Here is a 24,283-nt window from a genome sequence, read left to right as displayed (position 1 = left end):
TTCTACTTTCTGAATGACACTCTCATTTATTAACTATCAGATGATGTTCTTTCACAAATTCAATCAAAACTATCATGAAGAAAATTTGAGATGCCACTTTGGAAACAAATTAAAAAAAAAAAAGAACTGATGTGTACCCTTGAAGTACATAACCCTTTCCGGTTGTTATTATCTCCATGGCTACATTCTTCTTAGAATCTCTTCCTGAGCTTGCATTTCTTCAATCATCTGCTTCACGGTTATTGCCTAATTCATCACAATCGCAAAATTTATGAGTGAGAAACTAGCTTTTTGGAAAAGTCTTGGCTAAAAGCCAAGATTCCCGTCTGGTGGGAGCTATTAGTTGTCCTCTCCATATGATAATTCACCCGAGGAATCACTTTCTAACAGCATCATGTCCTTTGGAGACATTGGTTCTTTGCTATGTTTCCCTGTAAGCATGAATAGCAAAATGATCAACCTAAACTTTCCTGCTTAATTATGACAGCGAATACAAATGTTGGCATTATTCACCTGAAGTAGATTGAACAAACTTCTTTGAATGTCGGCGTATAAGCTTCTTAGTTTTGGCAATAGTTAGTTGTCTAGCAAAGGGACTGAGCTCAACATCGCCATCACTCCATTCTCCATGTTCATTGTCATCCTCTCCTCTCATAGTTCTCAGGACGTATGCTTTTGCCTTCTTTTTCTGAGTGTTGAACAATCCCCTTATTGAGGTCACAAATCCATCACCAGCTCCATCATTTCCTCTCTTGGGGAATGGCATCGGAAATTGATCAGACTTTCCACGTTGTTGATCTCCATCACTGTCACTGAGGTTGGGATCATTGACAGGAAGGGCAGCAGCTTGGGCATCCTTTTGGCCCTGGGTCTTATCTTTGAACTTCTTACCCTGAATCATGAGTAAAAAAAATGAAATCAGGATGGGTTTTATCACTAGTTGCAAAACCAATTGAAGATTTCAAGGCATCATCACTTGCCTGCATGCCGGCTACTGATTTTAAAACTCCCCACACAATATGCTTCTTAATCCTTGCAAAAAGTCTCCTCCATGTTCCAGTAAATTCATCGCGGTGAAAAGTGTCCATCAGCAATCTAAAATCACTGAAAGCAATCCTTGAACCTTCGTATGTAACTAGCAACTCAACCTATGAAAACCAATTAATTGTCTTAATATTTATGCAAACTTGCAAGTTCACCATGTAACTGGGTAACAAATTGTACCTGGCTTATTTTAATATTGTGGAATTCCTGCATTTTTTGTCTAGATCTCTTGTCATCATTGGATTTCACAACCTTCTTTTCTTCATTAGCAATTTGACTACCAGATTTAAGTGCCTTGGAATCTTTTGTTTTGTTTTTAGAATCTTCAGCATGTGGGCTTCTATTTTCTGTTGCCGAATTAAAGAGACCACTTTGTGTAGACAAACTTTGCAAAACAAGTTCATTAGCAACAGAATCTGCAACAGTCTCTTCCCATGTTCGTCCCAAGGAAGAAGTCCGTCTAAGTTCCGGATTTGAATTTGATGCGGTATTGGATTTTGTATTTTGCACTTTTTTCACCTGCATGGATACCCAACCATCTGAGGAACACGATAATAGAAAAAGATGGTACTGCACACTTTGCATTCCTTCATGAAACTTCAGCTAATAACTGTGAACTAGGGAAACATTTTGTTTATGGATCAGCAGAAATCCCTTATTAACTGGAAATTCAGTTGATGAACCTCATTTTTAGTTTATTACCAGAATTACCTTTTGTAATGTAAATTTAAACAAAATTTTGTAAAATGAAAAAAGCCAGCAAATGGAAATCAAAACAATGGATTGTTTTAGTAAACAAGCACAGCTTTCATGATGTGTATGTAAAAGTGAACTTACTTGAGACGAATCACCCTGAACTTCAGTGCCAGAAGTAACTGAAGATGATTTTGCAGTTGATTTTCCAGGTGCCTCAGATTCCTTTGCTGATTGGTTACTTGATGCAGCCGTTTCAGATCCTTGTGAAGTTTTCTTTCCTCGTTTTGTGCCAGAAGTTGTCGAAACTTTCCAGACCTCCTAGAAATTTAAAAACGAGATAAAGATTATAGATGATAGTATAGGTGGAACTCAAACAATTACAAGTTTATGATTTTTGACTGACTTGTCGTTTCAATGAATCATGTTCTTCTTCAGGGAAAAGATACTCCCACATCATAGTATACATTGTTTCAGTCAAATGTATCCTTAATGGATAGATTTCTACCTGCAGTTACAGCACATCAATATGATTACCTTGCTGGAAACGGCTTCACCAGATAAAGAAGATAAAAAATTCCAATAGTTCAGCAACAAAGAATTCAACAAGAGATAACCAGATTATCATGATATTAAACAAAAAGATGTCTACCTAGAGAGTTGACATACCTTCCCATCAATCAGTGCATTCAAAACTGAAAACAATAATATAATGTAGGATGTACACACTTGTTGAATTGATTTTTTTTTTATAATTGTCAAAGTAAAGTCTCTGTAAAAGGGTTTCCATAAGACAAGGGATGTCTTCTTTTTTTTGGCACATGCACCCAAACCCACAGGGGATATTGCCAAATCTCTGGGAGTGAAACTCTGAGTTATGTCCTCTCATGAAGAACTCTTTGAGACATACAAGACCCCCAGGAGCCTGACTCCTCAGCAATGCGAGACTAAAGTTGCCACATGAGAGGTAATCAGGGAAGCTAAAAGTCTATATTGTTCGTACAGGCTGACAGCATTTTTATTGCATTGACAAATTCAAGGATCTGCTAATGTCTAAGTATATTCCACTCTAGGTGTCCCAAAGGGTGGAGATCTATTTGAAACCTATAAGAACTTGAGTCTCCCTAATCCTTTCTAATGTGAGATTCTATTATCATGAAACTAATGCATCATTTACTGGATTTTGAAGATAATTGCAAAGTTAAAATGTAAAAAAATGAAGAGTTAAATCAGTTATCTAGCTTCAGAATGACCTGAAAATGTTCAATACTAGATTTGCCATCTTTTGGAGCTCCTTGTTTTGCATTGACACGAAGCATAACTCGCCTGTAATCAAGTTCTTAAAATTAGAAGAATACATAGAAGACAACTGTTTACGAAAATCAGGCAACCACTAACTTAAATTAGGAGCATAATCAAGTGACGCAAGATGAAGGTTGGTACACATTTACTGAAAGTCAAATATAATTGCAAAAAATTGCAATGATTTCAAGATTCTCAGTATATTTGCAATAATATGCATCACATGAGAAAATTCCATACATTGTCATATATTGGTCAGTTATTGACATGACAAAAATAAATCATAAGTTATAGGACCAATTCAAGGAGAAAGGATGAAATATCCACTCCATGAAATACAGAACCAACTAATTGGAACTAGGTAGGATGGCATGCCTTGTATTGTAAAGCTCTAGTATAACATGCAGTATTGTTCCTTTTCTATTGAGATTTCTCCAGGTTCTAACAAGAGCTCAAGCGTCCATATTAATATGTCATAGTTCCCAAAAAAAGCAATCAAGCCATAATTTGTAGAGTTTCCAAATGTAATGAGTTCTGAGTTGAACTGCAGATTATTGATCTCCAAAGCATTTGAGTGCCAATTTCTAGCGTGTAATAATACAATGAACAAAGACAATAATGAAGTTATGAAGCATATGAAGATATTTTTCAACAAGCAAATACAAACAACTATTGTATTGTCTTACTTGCCCCATTCTGGAGGTGCATTCCAGGCTGATAAAAGTGTATCCGATTTGGAATTTGCCACACAGTTCTTAACCACAATTGACTTTGTAGTGAGTTGAGCAATACCAATGTCTGTGTAATCACGATCAAAATCATAAATCTGCCAAAAAAAAAAACAAGTATTAGACGCAAATGGCACATGTTGGGATTTTAGAAATGACAACATGAATCAACAAGATGGAATCCATAATCTTAAATATGATTTAAATACTGACAGAGCTTCTAATATTTACTTGAAGAGATCAGCCTGCTAGCCATAAATTAATTTCAGATATTGTCTTCATAAACAGTGCTAACAAAGAAGACTCCATTAAATTCTGAATATAGTTTGCAGTAGAGGAACTAAGTTGATGACTAAACTATGAAACTTGAGGAAAGGATAGATTGAGAGAAGAACCTAAGGTGAAAGAAAAAAATTCTGAATCAATTTGGTTTTGTACCTGAAAGATCAATTACTTATGTTATCTATTTAGTAAGAAAACTTTCAACAAAATCAACAAAAGATTATTTTGCACATATTCTTTTATTAACAGAAAAATACTGAGAAATTCATAAAGTTCTAAGATGCTCATTTCGTTGGGTTTAAAAGGAGCATGGAATGTATAATAATATTATTGATAACATAAAAAAATATATACTATGCTTTAGTTACTATGTTAAGAATAAGTGAGTGTAACAAAGGATTATCTCAGTTTAAGTTTTTAGCTTTTTGCACGAGTACAAGAGAAATGTATCAATTGAGGTTGAAAGAAACAAATTAAGCTAGGATTAACATGTTCAAAGATGACCAATTTTAGACTAATTGAATCAATTGAGGTTTCAAGATGTACGGGCTTGAAAGAGAAGCAAGGAAAGGCTACTTAATTGAAACTGGCTTCAAAGCTATAGCAGTGAGATAATCTTGCATATACTTCAACAAAGGGGTTAGATCTGATCCACCAAAAATGATTAGGATTCATGATTTGTTTTATTGCTGTGGTTATTCCATATAGTAGTATACTAGAATAGATTCTCCTTTAAACAACTTTGGTGATATATGGCAATGATAGAAATGAGAGGGCATATGTTCTATGAAAAAAAACAAAAATATTGATTCCATAGACCTGAGAATTAAAGAAAAAGGAACAAACAAAAATTTGAAACAGAGCATAAAAGACAGCATAGGGTAAACAAGGTAGTCCATATATGAGGAAATAGAGCATGAATGGTTTATTTAGGTAATGTAAAAAAAAAAATCATTATGATAATAATAAAAAACTCACCATGTCATTAATTTCAGCTTCAGCAAAAGGTTTGTCATCAGAAAGCATACTCCATACCACCTTATTGATTCTGACATAAACTCTTATAGCACAGGAAGGGCTTTTGTTTTTCTCTTTCTCCAGCAATCTTATTTCTGCAGCTTCTTGCAAAACAAGCCTCAATGCAGAAGAAGCCTCTTTTATAGCTTGACGAATGTTTCCCTGTTCTTTCTTCAATTCTTCTAGCTGAGTATAACATCAACTAAAAATCAATAATACAATTATGATCACATGCATGTAGATACTCTAACTAACCTATAAGGGTATCAAACACTAGTAGTTTATAGGGCAAGCTAATGCTTTTAACTGGAATGGAAGACCAAAATGACCTAACAGAACTTTAAGCACAAGTTAACCATTGCATTTGCGAAATTACATAAAGCATGACGCTCCAATGAAAATTGACAATAAAGACAAATTGATGGTTCAATTAAGTTGAACATCTTCCACTTTATTTGTATTTATTTACAAAAAAAAATCCTTTATTTTTTCTTTTTTCATTCTATAAGATTTTTTGTACTAATGTTTTTCTTGGTTTTGATGGAGATCAAGTGGTTTTTTTTTTAATGGTGTCGAAATGTTGATGATCAATATTTATTTTCTTTTTTACTCTTGGACACACACTCTTAGTTTGAGATCTCACCAGTGTTAGCTTTGAACCTTCTACCATCCACAAATCAAATTTGTCAGGAGATGGATCAGTGCCATCAGTTTTATCAGTTGTAACTCCAAGAACCTTAACATCACTGAGAAGCAATTTATGTTCCCTTCTCCTTTGCTCAAGATCGATCTTTGCAAGATCTACCTCTTCCACGCCATCAGGAACTAACCGATCAAATTCATCTCCAATATCTTCCTTGTCATCAGAAAGTGAGTGAATGTTTGGGGGAAATCTGGATAGAAGGAACATCAGTTTATATCATCAAACATCAATCATGAGCTATTAACTACTTACAGAGGAGTCAGTTATACGTTCTTTTGTTGATCAAAACATAAGCTTAAAAGGATGTCACAATTTCTATCCAAAATTAAAATCCTATATGTTTTTCTAGAAAAGTATTATGATAAAATATGCTGTATTAAATAAAATAGAACATTGTGGTAGTGAATGTTATATGTGCTATAGTGAAGTATTAGGTAAGTGATCCTGGATACATTTTTCTGAGGAAGAGTACAAGATTTCACATAGTGCATAGACAGTTTAACAGTCAACCTATAAGATTAGCCTCAATGTCAAATTACTCATTCTAGTTGACAAATTCCAAGTACTATGGGCAAGAAACAATGTTATGAATAATTGAAATGTATCACACTAAATATAGTGCACAACAAGAGTACAAGCTCAACAAAAAGGAACCGTAGAAGCGTTTTTAAAACAGAATCATATTACAGCAGGCATCTTCTTCTCCTTCATGGGGTTTTCGACGGTAGGTTCACTCCTAAAACTTAAGGTGCATCTGTTATAAACTTTTTTAATCAAACAAGTAGCTCTCACGAAATTGGCACTAGATTTAATAATTCTCTAGTCAGAGTTTTAGGGGCCTTCTAGTTCTTCCATTTGAACTTTGGTCTATTTAATGAAATAGTAGCATTACCATTACATGCCTGAGGTAGCCTCCTTTCACCTATATGCTATACCATAAGACATATTTACAAACAGGTTCTGTAAAATATAATTTAGAAGTCCTTAACATTCCTTGTCAAACTCAGTTAAAAAAAATCAAAGCTTATATTATTATACATAAAATCAATTTTATGACCTGCAAACAACAATTAACATATCTTCTAATGGATGAAGTGAAGCAATCTTAACCTCACTTCATTTGATGATTTTACATCCAAGAAGATCAGTATGCTACAGACCTCTCCTAATGAACTAATTGCTGACATTTTTACAAAGCCTCTCACTACAACTCGATTTATGTTTTTATATAACAAGTTGGGCAAGATAAATAACCAAAGCAACAACACTATCAATTACCTAATTCTGAAATTTTATCCAAAAATTTGAAATTGCTGAAGAATCTAAACGTAACTTACTTGGGAGACCTGGCAAAAAGAAGATTTGTTAACACATCGAGCATGATCCGAAAATGTCGTGATGTCATTTCTGATGTAATATTAGGGGAGTTGAAAGTTAATTCTTTTAATGGCTTCACCTAAAACACCACATTGCAAGAGAAAGAGAATAAAGTAATTAACTTAGAAAGGTCATGCTACAATAAACAAATGAATTAATGCAAGGTCTAGCAAAATTAATGAAGTCTACCTTCAGCTCAGGTGTTCCTCCTTTATATTGTGTGTACTGAAAGTACATTTGGCAAGGCATAAACACTCTCTCCAGTAAAGGACCAGTGCGTTTTACATTAGGTGAATCTTTGAGAATTTTAGGTAACCATTGAATTCCAGCACCTGGATCAATATCTGTAGGTGCTACATGAGCTTGAACATGCTCAAGCATCATAGACAGCTCCATTCTTTTCCATGTCATTTCAGGTACGTTATCAGGAATCACCACATTGCTGGTGCTTAAAGCCTGTTCAATTATTTCAGGGCCGACATGAACAATTGAACGAAATGAGCGAGCTAAGACACGCCCACTGGCAGCTGCAAGTAGAAACCTACCCTGTGCAAGGATATTTAAATAATTGTTAAACCAATTATTACATGATTTAGTAAAATTAAACTGTGATGGATACACAATACAGCAACCAGGAACTTCATCATCAAATTTGCAGAAAATGGAGAAACTAAGTTGTTGCATTACTATTATTTAACACAAAGCAGATAATCACCGGGCACATATATAGATTGGATGATTTATACTGAAGCTATGGGATAAATACTCTGTGCATGCATATCTTTAACACTTGCAATCAAGCCATGAAATACATATCATATCTTCCAATTTTAATCACAAATTATTTGAACCTGTTGTGCTTGAGTAAAACTCAACTCCTCTACCAAGCATTTTGACTTTCGACCAGATCATTTCAAATGAAATTAAATAAGCACCTAAATTTTTTCATCTTTGAATTTGAAATATGCCAAATAAGCCCAGTGCATATTTGACTTCTTGATTCCTTGTGAGTTTATCTCTCCACAAGCAAATATAAAGACCACTAGAGGTGTTGTTGGGTAATATTTTTCCAATTCTTGTTCAAAAAAATTCTAGTGTGCACACTGGTTTTGCATGTTGATTTGCTATAAGTTGATCATTCCACAAGCAACATGTAAAAATCACTTTTATTACATCTTTCTGAAGGGAGTTAAAGAAGGCTACAATTTCTTGATAGTATAAGAGTTGCTAATTGTCTAGAACTTAAATACATAATACACATGAGAAACAGAGTACCAAAGCCCCCCAAAAGAAATTTTGCTTCATTCTTTTTTGATCTAGTAGACAAAGAGGAAATCAGAAATCCTTTAGAGTATGGCCAACTTTACTAGGATATATTTTCTGGGAAGTTATTCCATGGCAAGACAAAGCTTGCAAACTTTAGCAACTGTTTTCTTGCATAGAGCTTGATGAAAGAATAAAAATTCATGTAATCATCCCTTTGATGACGATGACAAAGACAATGAATTTAGCAATCATGTTAGGAAAATTCTAAATTTCCAAAATAGTAATAATTTAGAATTAGTTACTATGGTACCCTTACAAATTTCCCAAGTTTGTAATATATAATTCTTGGGGTCATGGAAAAGCAATCACATTCCTACATGGGATCAATAATCCCAGTCCAAATGGGATAGCAAGGAATTTTAGATTTTATCAAACACCATGAGCCCCTGTTGAACTTTCTTTCTTTCCTATAAAATTTCATGGAATGGAGAGAGAAAAGAACTCCCATACCACACATATGGGCTAGGCCGTATTGAACTAGTTTTCAATCTTCCATTTCTTTTATCAATTATCTAATGTATAGAAGTAATATGAGAAACATGCTTACCTTGGCTTCTTCTGAGTGCAGATTGAATTGTGGCTGGATAACATTGACCATGAAATGGCATGTACCCTCCTCGTCAGTGTCAGTTTGTTGCTTCACTGGTGGACGAATAAATAGAAGTTAGTGCTTATTATACTTTTGACACTGTAAAATCTAATATAACTATGAAAGCACAGAAGGAATTTTATGTTGCAACTATTTGTTGCTAAAACTATGCACCATGCAGTGAATTAGTGGTGAGATGGAATTGGCTGGCATAAGTATAGCACAACCAATCTAAGACTTCAAGGAGCAATACACTTCATAAATCTAACAATAATCAAAAAAATTTAGTGGTGAATATTTTAAAACAATTGCTGCTTAGGTCAAATAAATTTCTTCAGAAACTTAAATATTATTAACTTACCAGTTTGAGCAGAAGGCACTGCGGAATTAGATGAATCTTGTGCCTGATTATCGACAAGAGATGAATCTTGTGCCTGATTATTAACATTCTGTGCTTCAATGGGAGATTCACAAGGAGATGTATCAGCCATAGAATTCAACTCTGGATCATGAGGCATATCCGTCTCATCTGTTATTTTCTGACTCTCAAGTAATTTTCTCTGTGAGTACAGCTTAGAAGGAGAAGGCTTCGAAGGTTCAAATGCTTTTGAAATTCCCTTTACCATGGACATAACAGCATTTCTATATTCCAAGGTCCACAGGAGCTTAAGGCCATAGACAAATACACGTTGGCAGTTGTCAGCAACTACTACAGTAAATCCTTCATCATCAACAAAATCAGATTGCACAGGATTGCTTTGTATTCCGTTTTCAATTTCAGAAATAGTATTGTTCATCTCAAGGTCCTTTCTTCCATTTTCTTGCCATGCTAATAACCTTGTTGGATCTGCCTTTGAAGTTTGTCTTCGTATAGTGAAGTAGTCAGAATACAAAAGAAATCCATTATCTTGTGTCTTATCCTTGCAACCATAGTTGCAATTTTCATTACCAAACTTATCTGTTGCTTCATTTCTTGAGTTTCTCATCCCCATTATAATTTCTTGAGTTACAGAACTATCATTTATTTGGTCTAAAGAAACTGTCAGCATGTGAATATCAAAACCCTGATAAACGAGATCAAGGGGTTCACGCATGCAATCAAAAGTAAATTCCTGCCTACCACGGCTAATACAGATTTCATATTTCAATTTTGACATTTTGAGTGTCATTCCATTAGCAGGATCATCATCTCTCAAAGGTGCATAACAGATGCATAGAGGTGTAGTGTCGATTCGGAGACAAAATTCAGTCATAACTCTGTCCAGTGACAAATTACCAGACCTAACAATCCTTGGAACACCAAAACGCGGCCATCGTGAGAACATCCTTAATTTATGAGGAGGTAGATAATTAAGAACACTGAATTTGTTTAACCAAGCAAGATCATGAGCACAAAACTTTATAGTTGGGGAATCTATAGAGGTGGTTTCTATCTTCTGAGAAGATTCAGACGATGGTTCATCTATTTTTATATTATTCAGAACATCAGATGAGAAAGAAAGTCCGTTACCACTCATTTGTGAGTTATTCAGTGAGAAGTTCCACTTTAGTGATAGAGCAGTAGAGCGGAAGGGATCATACACTTTCATCCTTGGTTTTCCTTCAATAGGAAGTGAAAAAAGATAATGATTCAGTGGACTTCCAGACTCACATCCCCACTCCATTTGCACCTCTGCAAGAAAAGAAGAAGAGACTAGAAAAGGACTAGAGATATGGGTTGAAGATTTTAAACTGAGACTGTCCGTTAGAGTCTCTAAACTGCTTGTGTAAACTTGGAATTCTCTTGCCCAAAGACCTACATATCCATCTCTCTGTTGTATCTCCATATTTGCAGAGATTATTTCCAGGTTATTTTGTTTTTCATAAGGGTTAGATGTTCCAAGGATAAACCATTGAGTTTCCACAAATGATAAATTAGTCTTTCCATGGATGTAGTTCCTCATCTCATCCCACCATGGTAAACTTTTTTCTTTTATTGGTGGTTGTGGTTCAGATGAACTAGCTAAAAATTGTGCAGCATAATCTAGTCCATGTGGATCAGTGCAACTCCTAGTTCCAAGATTAGCCCTACGAAGAGCTACTGTGAATGCATAGCTGATATCAGCAAAAACTGGCTCATATCCCACTCCAAATGACACTTCCCCTTTTTGAAAATTAATTGGCAGATCAAGGTAAACTTTGTTTGCAGGAGTTGTACCACCAGCTGAGCGTAACATACGAACTCTCCACCGTCTTCCAACATAACAATCTTGCAAAATCTGTGGCTGAAAACTAGTTGCCTGTACTCATAAAAGAAGAAGAGGAAGTCAAGTGCCACAATAAAGACTAGTGCAAGCTATTCTGGAGTTAACCATTTGCTAAAAAAATTTGAAAAATTACCACATCATATTGAAAATCAGATATAAAGATAGGCAATAATAAATTTTTCTGTGTATATCAGGTCTAAAATTTCTAGTTCACTAAAGATCAACCAGTTCTCATGTAATTGCATATATAAATCAAGATCACTTCAGTAGGACTGTAGGAGACTAAGATGAACCGTCAATTATTATTTGGTACATAATTGAGTACAGAAAGTGGAGGCCTCTATGACTTAAAACTAGCCATCCACATGAGGAAAAATCTTATTGCACCACAAATTTCCTGCTCAAGAATAAAAAAACATACAATATTTTGTTCATTTCTTCATAGACCTAGGAAATTGCAGTTTTTTATAAAATAAGATTTCGTTCCATACAGCTAAGACCTGCACTTTTCTCTTTTTTCACATAAAGAAGAAAAAAGAAGAAGAGATTTAGTCAAAATCTCCCTGGGATGCACTTTTTTATTGAACACAATTACTTTCAATTTAACTCAAATTCATTAAACATTGACACTGTGAACAACCAAATGATTAACAATGTTAACATCAAAGATGAAGTGGTAAGCCAACAAAGTTGAGTCACCTAGTCCCAACTAACTGAGGTCAACTACAATGGATAATATCCTGCCATCAATAGCTATCTAAGGCTATATTTGTAGTAACATTTAAATAAAGTAAATCACACTTGATTAAGTTAAATAGAATGTTTCTTTCAATTTCTTTCATCTTCAATTCTAATGGATTCAACTTGTCTAACCATAAAATTTATTTGTCGCCATTGAGAATATTTAGGAGATCTTATTCTATTTTCCTTTATTTTATCGTGCTACTTAAACAAATGTACAATCTTACAGGATCACCTATTTCCTAAATGCCTGTCAAGATGAAACGATTCATTCAAAATATAGTTGGATGCTTAACCAAATATATATATATATATATATATATATATATATATATATATATATATATGTATATGTATGTGTATAGTTGGATGGTTATTTTCTTCTTGATTGAAAGAACATGTAGTGTATATGAGAAAAGCGAGAATTTAGGCAAACCAAAGTTGTCTTGTTTGTCAAATAGATGAATATATGAAAGGAGCTAGTTAAATAGCTAACTTGAAGCACATTGTTCGCATTTCAGATCTTAAATGACTAGGCAAGTAATCTAATCACCAATGTAAATATTGGCTGGATAAAAATAATACATTTGAAATATATATAGTATGTTTGTAGCTTAGTTCCAAATTAAACACTGTGATGTAGTTATGTGGCTAACACTGAATTCTAAAAAACAACTCATGTTGGTGCAATGCAATAAATTTAAGGTGTTGTAGAATACTAAATGTAAAACAAACAAGAAGTTTTTTCCTAGACTATAAATTATAAAAATAGTTTCTTCTATCACCATGTTATATGCTAAATCTAAGTTTTATTGACTACTGACCATTACTATAAAATATCTAAAAGGTGAAATGAGAACCTAGTTGCAAAGAAAGTTACACATTATTCAGAACAAAGTGAAAAGTTAAAAACATGTTTAAAAGAAAGAACAGACAGATATATCATTCTCATTCCTACTGTAAAAACATTTATCCAATATTCCAATATGAATATTGATTAAATTAGAGAAAATAAAGGTTCACAGACATGTATATTAATGTCAAAATACAGGAAAAGCAAACTATCTTTTGTTTACCTGTTGTGCTACCACAACACGTCCTTGACATTTAGCAGAACTTCCATAAAACAGCGGGTGTGTGTAGTCCCTAATTTTCACTGCTAAGGATTCTGCATTTAGATCAATATCACAGCCATACAACTTGGAGAAAGGTATATCTTTCTCAGAGCAGATGGGGTCAGCCATTTTTAAGAACTCAAGCATCACATCACTGTCGATCCTTGTCAGAGTTGCATCTAGCTCTGTTGCACAAACTGACATGAGAGAAACTCTATGAATACTGGGTTTAAACCCTGATTGAAACCCAAAGGTATTAATACCAGAGCCTTCTGAGGTTTCTATCTTTTGGCATGCCTCATAATATGATCGAAAGGCATTCTTAGAGATCTCTGTTCGCAGAAGTTCAACAGATGAAGCATCAGAAGCATCTATCTCCATTCCATTATAATGAATTTTTTTATCAGCGCCTAGGTTATTAGGCTCTGGGGTACTTGAAGCTATAGTTGGTAGAAGCTCATCTAGAAACTTGAGCCGAACAGCTGCCTCACAAACCTCCTTCTTCATCAGCTGATAATGTTCATCAAGCCAGGCCTGGATGGGTTCCTCCTCAATTTCCACTGTTAACTTCCGAATAATTAATCTCACTGAAAAAAAACTTGATGTGGACTTTGATTTTTTGGTGCTATTCTTCTTTCCATTTATTATTTTCTCCAACTTAGCAGCAGAAATAAGCTTTAGGGCTCTCAGTGTATCTTCAACTGTATCATCAATAGCACGTAATTGCAGCCTATATGGCATGCAGATGTAAATATCAGGGCTTCTAATTACCCAATCCCTTGCAGTGGCCATTTGTGATTTTGAATCTTGCAGGTTTTGTATGGAGGATGCTGGAATGCGAGAAACCTGCAAGCGACTAGTTCGAAAGATTCTTGCTTCGTTGAAAGAAACCATCACTTCTTCAAATAGAACACCTATTTTTGCATTTTCAGAGAAGATGGACTGTACAAGCATTACTGTTTCCACACCATCTGCAAGCCCAGCTGATACTTTCAACATTTCCACATCAATGGCAAATATTGAATCTCTCTTTTTTTGTTCTTTTTCAGTTGGGCTTTGGTCAGAAATTAGTTCCTTGCTTGGTATAGGTGCTGTATCAATTGCTTCTGCCTTCATTAGATGGTCAGTGCTATGATTCTTCTGATTAGACATCAGGTACTTCAAACTCATAGCAAATTCTTGCAATGCTAAATGAACATCAGGCTCCCACCTGATGGATAAATCAGACACATTTAGGAGAGAACATAAAACCATGTCATTATGTCCACTAGAACGACGGACAAACTTTGCTTTCTGCATAGTAAGCAGTGTTATTTCTGTACCAGGATTCTGCTCTTCTATATATTCAGAGTAGAATGAGTTAGTGCTATCAACTTCAATCTGCATGGACTGTTTTTCCTTGTTGAAAACAAATCGAAGGTGAAGGATTTCAACAGAGGTGGAGAAGTTCAAGAGCTCACAACCGTTGGAGCTCAAGGATGTTATGCTTGCTTCACGAGGTTTCCCATCAGCACCAACTGATATTATTGCCTGGCCACCTTGAGATCCAAAATTAACACGCTTAGGATCTGCAACCGTCATATCTGATAGACTTGTTTCACCAGAATACTTAACCAACAATCTCTGAAGACTACACTTTACAATGTTGATTCCTTTTGAGGTATCTTTCTTAAAAGGTTTTTTGGCCTTATCTTGACCAATTTTTTTACTAGAGGAAGATAAATCTTTCAGAAGTTCTTTAAAAGACATTCCCATCTTTATGAGTCTCTCAACATGATTCAACCCAAAGAACACACTCATACCCATCATATCAACAGCCAGAACCAACTTTAGCTTCTTCGCCTCTTGCCCCTCCTGGGACTCCATTTCTTTATTACCAAAATCAAGAACCATTTGTTCAATCTGAACTAATGAGCTTGATTTAATATCTGCACCTATCAATTTCTTTTCTAAAGATTGCTGGTACACATCTTCTGTGTTCAAGTGAAATTGGCCAAGTTCAGCATGCACTTCAAGTTTCTTACTTTCTATGTTATTTGCAAAAAGATGAAAGGATCGAAAGCATCCCTGCATTATCAAGGTACACTAAGAAGTCAAATTTACAAATGGTAAGACTGAATAACACCATGTCATGATAATTAATGTTCATTGAAATGCCAAAATGTTATCTTTCTCTCTAGAGCAAATTGGTAACACTGACTGGCCACAATAGAACTAGAAATGAAGAATCGACAAGTTTAAGAAACAGTGACCAACAAATAATACTAAATAAGTGATTCATTGCAAAACTACACTGCATAGACTGCTCTAGTTAGTATGATAATGAAGTTATAAATTAATTTACACAAAAGTCATGATGGACACAATATCACGTAAGTTTCATAAAAGAAAACTTATACCAGAGTTGCAATAATTTCTGGGTCCGTTAATCATATTGTGTATGATAAGTTTCTATACTATGGTATATGATAATGTCTACTGTGTCAAAAAAGGAAAATATAAGAAAGAAACAAGGGCCAGCAATATATTAGCATGTGCATCTCAAGAGAAAGAGAAGGCTATATACAGGAGTAAACGCATGTTTCCGAGAAGTGCATTGCTTGAAGAAGTATAAAGTACTACAGATCCTGATACAATCTTAATAACCAACAAGGAACTAAAAGATTCCCTACATATGGGTGAGTCAATATGTTGGTTCAGTTAGTCTATATAGCTTACTCAAGGTTCATAACTAATCATTCTAACCAAACAACCAAGACATTTTGAGGGGAAGATCTAGCAGATAAATAGCAACTCTCAAGAATGAATAATAACTTACATGGAATAAAGGAGAATCATCGATATTATGAATCATAATAGTAATCTCTGGTAGAGAAACTGAGCATTTCCACATAATAGTAGCCATCTTATCCTTTGGTTTATTTTCTTGGTTAGGACTTTCCTCACGAAGAACCATCGGTTTTTGTTTACCCGACTTAAGACAAGTCCATGGTTTTAATCTGCTGACAATAAGATTGCACCTAGTGCTGCTAATCTTGACATCAACCTCAGCACTAATAGGTAGAGGCTGCAAAAGACATGAAATCACATAAAATGCAGCCACAAATACAAACAATTAAAATAATTGAACATTATAAAATTGATCTAAGCTTAGAAGAAATAACTAAAGACACAAAGAACAGATTGCCTAAGGGCACTAACTAATATATATAAACTAGGTTTCCCGAATAAAACTGTTGATAACAATGAATTTCATTAGATAACTTTAGAGTTTGTAGTTTAACTGTTTACTACAAGAGAAATAAAATCGTATGGGTAGATAAAGAAGAATAAAATTGAAGAGGGAGAGCCAAGTGATTCCTCCTTCCTACAAGGGAGAGATACACAGCATGAGGAGAAAGAATCTCCATTTACCCATCCAAATATGAAGTTCGGAGAGTTTTGTTCCACTTGGCATGGGGCACAAGTAAATCTCTTCTTTGTGAATCTTCTCCAACAACATCATCACCACCAAGACAGCCAAATGGCCCAAATCCAACTACTGTGTGATTTGGTGGAACAATTCCAGGATCAGCAACATGGGGTTGAACTCCATAGAGGGAAGTCCAACACATTCAATGACTAGTCACCATGACTGCTTCACACGGGAGCCAAGTAAGCTTGTGACTAAGGGTTGAATATCTTGAGTTTACTGAGACTGCATCCAACTATTTTTAAGTTTTCCCAAGATGTGAACGTCCCCAAGAGAGCATACAGGTATTGATTTCATAATGGTTTCTTAGTGATTGTAGGTTTAAAGAATCCATGTTCAGACATCCATATGATTTCTAGGTGCCTTCTCAATAACAATGAAAACCATCTATGAATGTTTCCTTTCCATTTCCACTTCCTCTTTATGTTTTCATTTCATTCATTAAAAGAAAATCTTTTAGGCATATAATAGGTATAAAATGGGAAAAGAAATTTAATACTATGTAAAGTCAACTATGCACTCTCGCAAGCTAGCTATTAATGTTTTTATGCCCCCGAAAAGTTACATATTTACTATAATAATAAAAAGTATGGCCAAACTATAATCAGATCGAGGAAAATTGTTCTGTAATTTTTGAGCTAAAGGCTAATGAAAAAAATTATCATTTTATAATAATTGAAATGATATAAAGAGTGATTCAAAGATATTATGATAACAACAAATCATGAGTCTCAATTACTTTTTTCAGCCACATTGATCTTGTTCCCACATTAACGTTATCTACCACTTTCTTAATAACACCTAACTCATTTGGATCTCTTGCTACTAAGAAATGTGATAGGATAGGCATGCTAAAAATCTGGTAACATCCTTTTCATAAATCAGGATAAAAAGAAGATGTAAATGTCAAATACAATTAGCCAATATAGAACTCACTTGCATTGGAACATCAGCTCTAGCTATAATTGCAACTTCTGAAATCTCCAACACTGAAGTAACCCCTTCCTTAAGTAGCTGACATGAGAAAAAAAAAAGGCATATTAAAGGGAAAAGTAGGGTATATATGAAAAAAAAAACTAGTTAGGTAAAAACATACATGAATTTGATTAAACTCCAAATTGAGTGAAAAATGTGATGTGGCCTCTCCAGCATCATCATATGACAGAGTTTTAACACTTCTCAGCAGGATGTCAGTCACTGTATTCTTTGCAACAATGGCCTGACCTTGGTGCATAAACATCACATCTAGCTCTTTAATGTTGAAGCTAACCTTCCAAGGAATAAATAAACCATGTTTAATATCACTATGAAATGCTTCAGCTATAGCCCATCTTAGAATTATGAAAGTAGGAAAAAAAAAAAAAGCAAAAATATGTTAATACATTATAGGGCACCAAACAAAGTTAAAGAATATTGAAGTAGCATAATGAACTAGCGTCACAATTAGCAGTGTGATTATCACTTGAACCTACAAACCAACACAACAAGCCCAAAGCTTCTATGTAGGACTGCATTGGGGAATCAAATTACTATTTGAGGCTTGACTTTATTGTAATGCCTAAAGTCTAACTAGGGCTAGATTCCGAAGTTAATAGAATGTGATCCAAATGAGTCCACCATCCAAATAGGCTTTTACTGCAGAAGGATTTACTGAATTGGGTTTGCCATATACCAATTCTTTAAACTTATTCAGTGAGACATAAACCATAACTTTAAAGCCAAACTACCTGGCCAATATTACTAAGTTAATGGTATATTCTTTAAATGAAAGAACCAAACGGTTGATCCACATCTGCATAAGTGGGACTTACTAGTGCAAAACTGCTTTCTTATAGTGAAATGTACCAAAATGGTAGTTAAGGATGAAGTCTTTAAGAACTTAAAATGTCATGAATAACAAACCAGACCTTTGTGTTTTCCCTTAACAAGTATGTTCATTGTCAAATATGTTTTTCTGAAAGGATTTAGGCAGCTTGACGCATTGATGCATGTTTATCACATTGTCACAAAGCACAATTCCAGGGATCAAATAACTGTATTCAAATTCTGTTATGAAGATAAGTTATAGATTCTCTAGTCTACTTTAATATAGAACAAAAAAAAACATTGCATCAACCCACAGAGAGGCCAAACCTGTTCTGGAAATGCAAGAACATGTTTCTTCATTGTTGATGTTGAAGATTTACTTTTTTCAGACTTTACAGAGCTAATATCCGAAGCACATTCTTTGCTCGTATCAAGACCAACTGAGCTTTTGGACTCTCTCTTGGTTTTAATGAATAGGCTTTCCTTCAAGTTAATGCCAATCATTCCACATGACACATCCAAATTACTAAGTTTGACTCCAACTTCCCTGTGGCAGATGATTTGAGAAGCTTTAGTTTTTTACCCATCCAAGATATTCCTATGTAATCTAGTATACTTGAAAATGAAATTCTCTTAGTTCTCTCTAAGATGGAAAATTCATGTTATCATGAATATTCCGCCATATGCTATAAATACTGTGGAAACTAATGAATACAGAACATAAAGATAGGGCTGATTTGGCTGATAAGCACAAGTATACACCAAGATATAAATAACAGGGTTTCATGAAGCTGAAAAATATTTCAAAATTAATGACTTCAATAACTTTTATATTAAATGTACCCACCATTGTGACTGCAGTTCACAGAACAACATAGGCTCACTAAAACAAATCTGTTTGAAATAATGTTTTAACAAACAAGAAAAGCATTTTAGAGGGAACTGTTTGTGGAATCTTATCGCAAATCAAGAGGTTATATAAGCATTTTGAAATATTGAGCCAATTGAGACATCAAGGCAGGTTATTAGATTGCATGGTTAAGACCTTGACAGCATGATTGGTTGTCAACTGCTTGACAGTTGAAGAGCTAAGACCAAGCTATTGGCAATGAGGAATCAAGGATTCAAGATGCACATGATCTCTACATGTTTCTTAAGTGAAAAGTGGAAAATTATTGAGATTTCATCAGATGTGACTAAAATGGTAAACAGACCTTTTGTAAGAAAGCTCACAGATGAGAGAGAAATCTTCACAAGTGAAAGGAGAGAACTTTGTTTCCACTGGCATATTCAACCTTTCTAATGTCAGACTGGATGGCTCTCCAAGATCAGGCTCTGATAATATATCGAAACCAAAATGTGCAATTTGAAGTTTGGGATTAAAACTAAACTTTGATTGTTGATCTACTGATGCGTCCACTCTCAGTCCCCTTACTTGAGCTGCAGATTTCGGCCCCTAGATGTTTGGGCAAAGAGCAGCACAAAATAACAAAGCCTTTAAGTCAAAATGAACAGTCTAAAAGCAATGAAGATCAAGTATAATGAACATAATATAAATTAAATACTTCAGGCGTATGTTTAAGTGAAAAGATCAATATATGTATGTATTAACATGTTTCATATGCATTTATATGTCACAGAATGATTTTAAGTAATTGTAAGTTTATAACTTCTTGCATTTATTTCAATGTAGAAAGTTCTTAACTAATCAGATGTTAAACTGTCAGTGCCTTCAGAAATGTCAGAAAGTTTGTTGCATTACCTTCAGATAAATTCTTTTTGTTCTGGTTCAAAAAGTATTTTTTGTGCTGTAAAGTTAGAGCTCACAGCATAGATACTTAATCCTCTTTAGTAAAGTGTATGCATGGAGATAGGCAACTTCCAAACAGGCTAAAAAGTCATTAGGCTTCCTTCCACATAGCTACTTTGTTGTATTTTCTTTATGTCATTAGGTACTAATCACTGATTCTCTGCATATTATCAAGTTCTGATGGTGGTTAAATAATGTGTGATGGATATGGATCCTACATGTTATTAGAAATTAAATTAATTGTGAAAGGGAAAGAAATCCGGCCTCTCTTCTGCAATTTGATTACATGAAGCAATTATAAAATCAATAATGTATCTTTATCCAGCTTTTACATTTTCTCCTTTCTTTCCCATTTTTTTTTTAAAAAAAGGTGTATCACTTTAATCATTGCCTTTTTCATTATTAAGTTGTGTTTGTTCCAACTATATTCGGTATCGACTACACAAATCTTATCTCTTCGTTGAACTGGATTTATAATTATGATCACTCCATTGCTTGTGACATATAAAAATAAGATTACAGCGTATATTGGAGATCATATTCCATGTCTCACAAGCAGGCAATTTTAATGGTAGTCCTAAATGTCTATCAAATTAAGTAAATCTTCAAATAAAATATAATAATATATTCCCAATATTACATTTTATGAATCAACCACACCCTGGATTTGCTTGGTAAAGAGAGCTTACACCATATGAATAGTTAGAATAGCTCATTTCTATAGCTTGAGAATCTTGCATCTCTAATTATGCTACTGTTCATTCAAGAAATCCAATCTTGCAATAAAATCTAGAACTATAAAAACTACATACCTTCAAATTAATTTCTGTCACATACACTGCAAGAAATCTTGCGATGTTATATAAGAATGTCCATGCTCCTTTCCCTAAGGATCGAGAACTTTGATTTCGAGATTTACTCTTCTTGGTACCTTTTGCAGGGGAACATAAATACACTTCCAAGTCAGATATTAACAGCTGCAATTTCTGGTCTTTTGAAAACAGTGACTCGCGTAAAGTAAGTTTGATTTCACCAATCAATATGGATTCGATGCCACCCTGAAAAGCAAAACATATTATTTCTCAAATCAACAAAAAAAAATGAATTATATTACACCATTTACCATGTCAGTTAAAAGAGATACATATTGTCTTTTGTAGCATTCAGCTAAATTTACTGAAAAACAAATTATTATTTATTGATAATCTATGAATATATAACAGATTAGAAATAAAATATCATGATAATATATTATGAATCATCAAATATAATTTTATTATTATTTATTCATTATTTATATTATGTTTTTGTTGAAGCGTGCAAAAATACAAGTACCTAGGCATGTTCTATCCACACTATGTCCAATAAAGTTCTCACCTAACTAGACTCTTAACACAAATGGAGAATATATCCAAACTCCCAACTCGTGCTTCCCCAACACACAAATCTCCTCCTAAGAAGAAAAATCTGCTCTTTACATGTTCTCCTATAGTCATTGGCAGATGTTGCGATGCATTGCCCATGTCTGTAACAAAAACTAACGTAAAATCCTAACTCGGCACTAGAAGCTGGGGAGAACCACTGAATAATGGATGTTGGTCAGGCCTTTATATGTCTGAACTATAACTGGGTTGCACTAGCACCCCTTCGTGAGAGTTTAAGTGGTATTGCAGTAGCCTTACCAAGAGCATGCCACCGCTACTCGTTTGCATGGCTCATCATTATCCAATAACTCAAGTTGAAGTGTATTCCTAAAGGTATATCAAGTCTCAAAATCTAAGTCACCATCATAAATTCTGTAAAATAAAGTATCCTAAACTATAGTAAGGTTATTTTATTTCATCATTCATCATAATTTGGAGCAGAGAAAAACTTCTGTAAGAAGTCAACATGATTTTTCTTATCATATGCATCTGACGTTTGGTTTCAAATAGTAGCTTCTAGAGTTGATTCTGAACTGCAATGAAACATGAAGAGGACCTTTTTGAATGTCACAAAGACATCCTTCAAACAATTACATCCAGCAACTTGGAAAGCCACTGATATTCCAGCCGTTTTGTTCAATATCAGTGCTAACAACCTCAAAAGAAATCTGCAACAACAAGCACAAAGGAGAAATTAAAAAAATAAACAGAATTAACTAATGCAAACTTATAAACTTTACAGATCAACATGCAAAAATTGCAGGTGTCTTTGTCACAGATGTATAGAATCCTACTGGTGTTTTGTAGTTAGTTCCATTAGTGTACCTGTTTACAATCTAACACTGGCTCTAGTTATGAGTGAAAAATGTTCTGATGTACACTATATCATATTTAGCAAGTAAAACAACTTTCTCAGATGTTGATAAGGCTTAGTAAAGTATCTCATATTCTTCCGTTCTTGGATATAAAAGTGAAGTCATTCACCAAACCAATTCTCCTGTGCCTTATGGAGAGGATGTTTAACAGGCGACAGCACCTGTGCACAGGAATAGGTAATACGACTTACATTCTCATTTTCTCTAAGAATTATGGGGAGAAAAAGGATAACAACTCCGTAAGAAGACAGTGGAAGCTAAAAAGGCCAGCTTTAGTTATCGTCTTGTCGGTATAAACCCTCAGCGTAAGGCTTTTAAGTGAAGATCGAGACCAGAAACCAAATCGACAAAATAAACTAAATTTAGCAGAAAAGAAGGAGCAGGACCAAGAGAAATGGATGAACTTACACGGTGAAGACCCATCCGACGGCGCAAAAGACAGCGAGGCCGAAGAAGAACTTGAGCAGGAAAAGCGCCATGCCGAATTCCGATGCAAGCTTTTGCTCCACCGCCGCTTCCTCTACCACAATCTCGTCAAGAATGTCATCAGCTTGACCTCCCTCGCTCCCTCCGGTGGCGCTCCTCCGGGTCTCCAACCCCAAGTATGTCCTGGAACAGCCCTCAAGCGATCGTCTTCGCTCTCTTTCTTTAAAGGAGGCGATCGGGGTGGGTCGTCGCCTTGTAGACTCGAAGAGGGTCCGCGATCCGATTTGGAAGCCGGAGCGAAGGGAAGGAGCGAGGGATGGCTCTCGAGTGTCGCCGAGACGTGCGCCATTACCAATATTAAATAAATGGTTAAAAAAATTTAAAATTTGTTACTATTTATGGCTGGTCTTCAATTTGGAAGCCTCATTTTGTTTAATAAAATAATAGTCAAAATTTTCATTTTATCTGGCAATAATGTGAAAATTGTCTTCCTCTTCGTAGCGCCGCTGCTTGCTTCTCAGTTCTCGCGCCCTAGCCATCGTCCTCCTCCTCCGGTAACGCGCGGATGCGGCGAGCTTTCCTTGTATCGCATCCAGTAGCCGCAGCTCTTTCCGTCCACCCTCCTCCTCCTCGCGCAAAGATGACTCGACGAACTTCTGCGGCGCACGGTTCTGGCCTCCCATCCTCGGTCTCTCCTTGCTGTTGCGATCCCTTCTTAGTTCTTCCCCTCACGCCCAAACGGAGCGCAGTGTGTACCTATCGTGCAGATCGCCTGCACTCTTCTTTTCTTCAGATCGAACATAACCTAGATAATTTGTTACCTCAACTTGTGGGGCGTCGACCTTGATAGTAAACGAAGCGATTCTAAGTCGCCCGTTTTCAGTAGGATAGGATTTGATGCAATTAGAAATAGAATCATATATCCTCTTTAATTCTTCCACCGATTGTGCCTTTACCAGCATTGCGCCGGTAGATCTTCCCTTTACCGGCGACCTCAACGCTGATCGCCATTCTCACCGGTGAGAATCCATATAAAAAAAAGAAGGCGATTGCTTAGCGAACAGGCCCACGTTTGGAGATTGGTGAAGGCGGCGAGGAGGTGACTAGGTGAGGATCCTCTGTGCTTCAATCATGGCCTCTTCGTCGAAAGGCACAACTTCTCAACGCAGCAGAAGCTTACACTTGTTTGCTAAATCTGGAAATTTTCAGCTTTCTCCTAACAGATTAATTTATTTCCTCATCCGCCAGCTCGTCATCCTACGTGTCTTCTTAGTTAACTCACTAATCCTTATTGTGCCACTAAACCT

At 35.2% G+C, this 24,283-nt stretch overlaps 1 protein-coding gene across 1 annotated transcript; it reads right to left on the bottom strand.

The window, feature by feature from the left end:
• Nucleotides 1-24,191, bottom strand: LOC121975804 (protein SABRE-like). The gene is made up of 23 exons (XM_042527678.1): nt 22,959-24,191; nt 22,232-22,343; nt 21,064-21,309; nt 19,656-19,897; nt 18,769-18,988; nt 17,732-17,905; nt 17,572-17,649; nt 15,982-16,230; nt 13,125-15,230; nt 9,423-11,340; nt 9,020-9,114; nt 7,336-7,692; nt 7,107-7,225; nt 5,710-5,959; nt 5,028-5,252; nt 3,726-3,865; nt 2,991-3,063; nt 2,144-2,245; nt 1,882-2,058; nt 1,225-1,563; nt 981-1,148; nt 514-892; nt 1-431 (listed from the first exon to the last, which is right to left on the bottom strand). The coding sequence occupies exons 1-23, from the start codon at nt 23,027-23,029 to the stop codon at nt 340-342; spliced, it is 7,932 nt and encodes a 2,643-aa protein (XP_042383612.1). The 5' UTR covers nt 23,030-24,191; the 3' UTR covers nt 1-339.
• Between the last annotated feature and the right edge of the window lie 92 nt (nt 24,192-24,283).

Source organism: Zingiber officinale, chromosome 4B, assembly GCF_018446385.1.
Source record: "Zingiber officinale cultivar Zhangliang chromosome 4B, Zo_v1.1, whole genome shotgun sequence".
NCBI lineage: Eukaryota > Viridiplantae > Streptophyta > Magnoliopsida > Zingiberales > Zingiberaceae > Zingiber > Zingiber officinale.
This window is presented reverse-complemented; position numbering and strand designations above follow the sequence as displayed.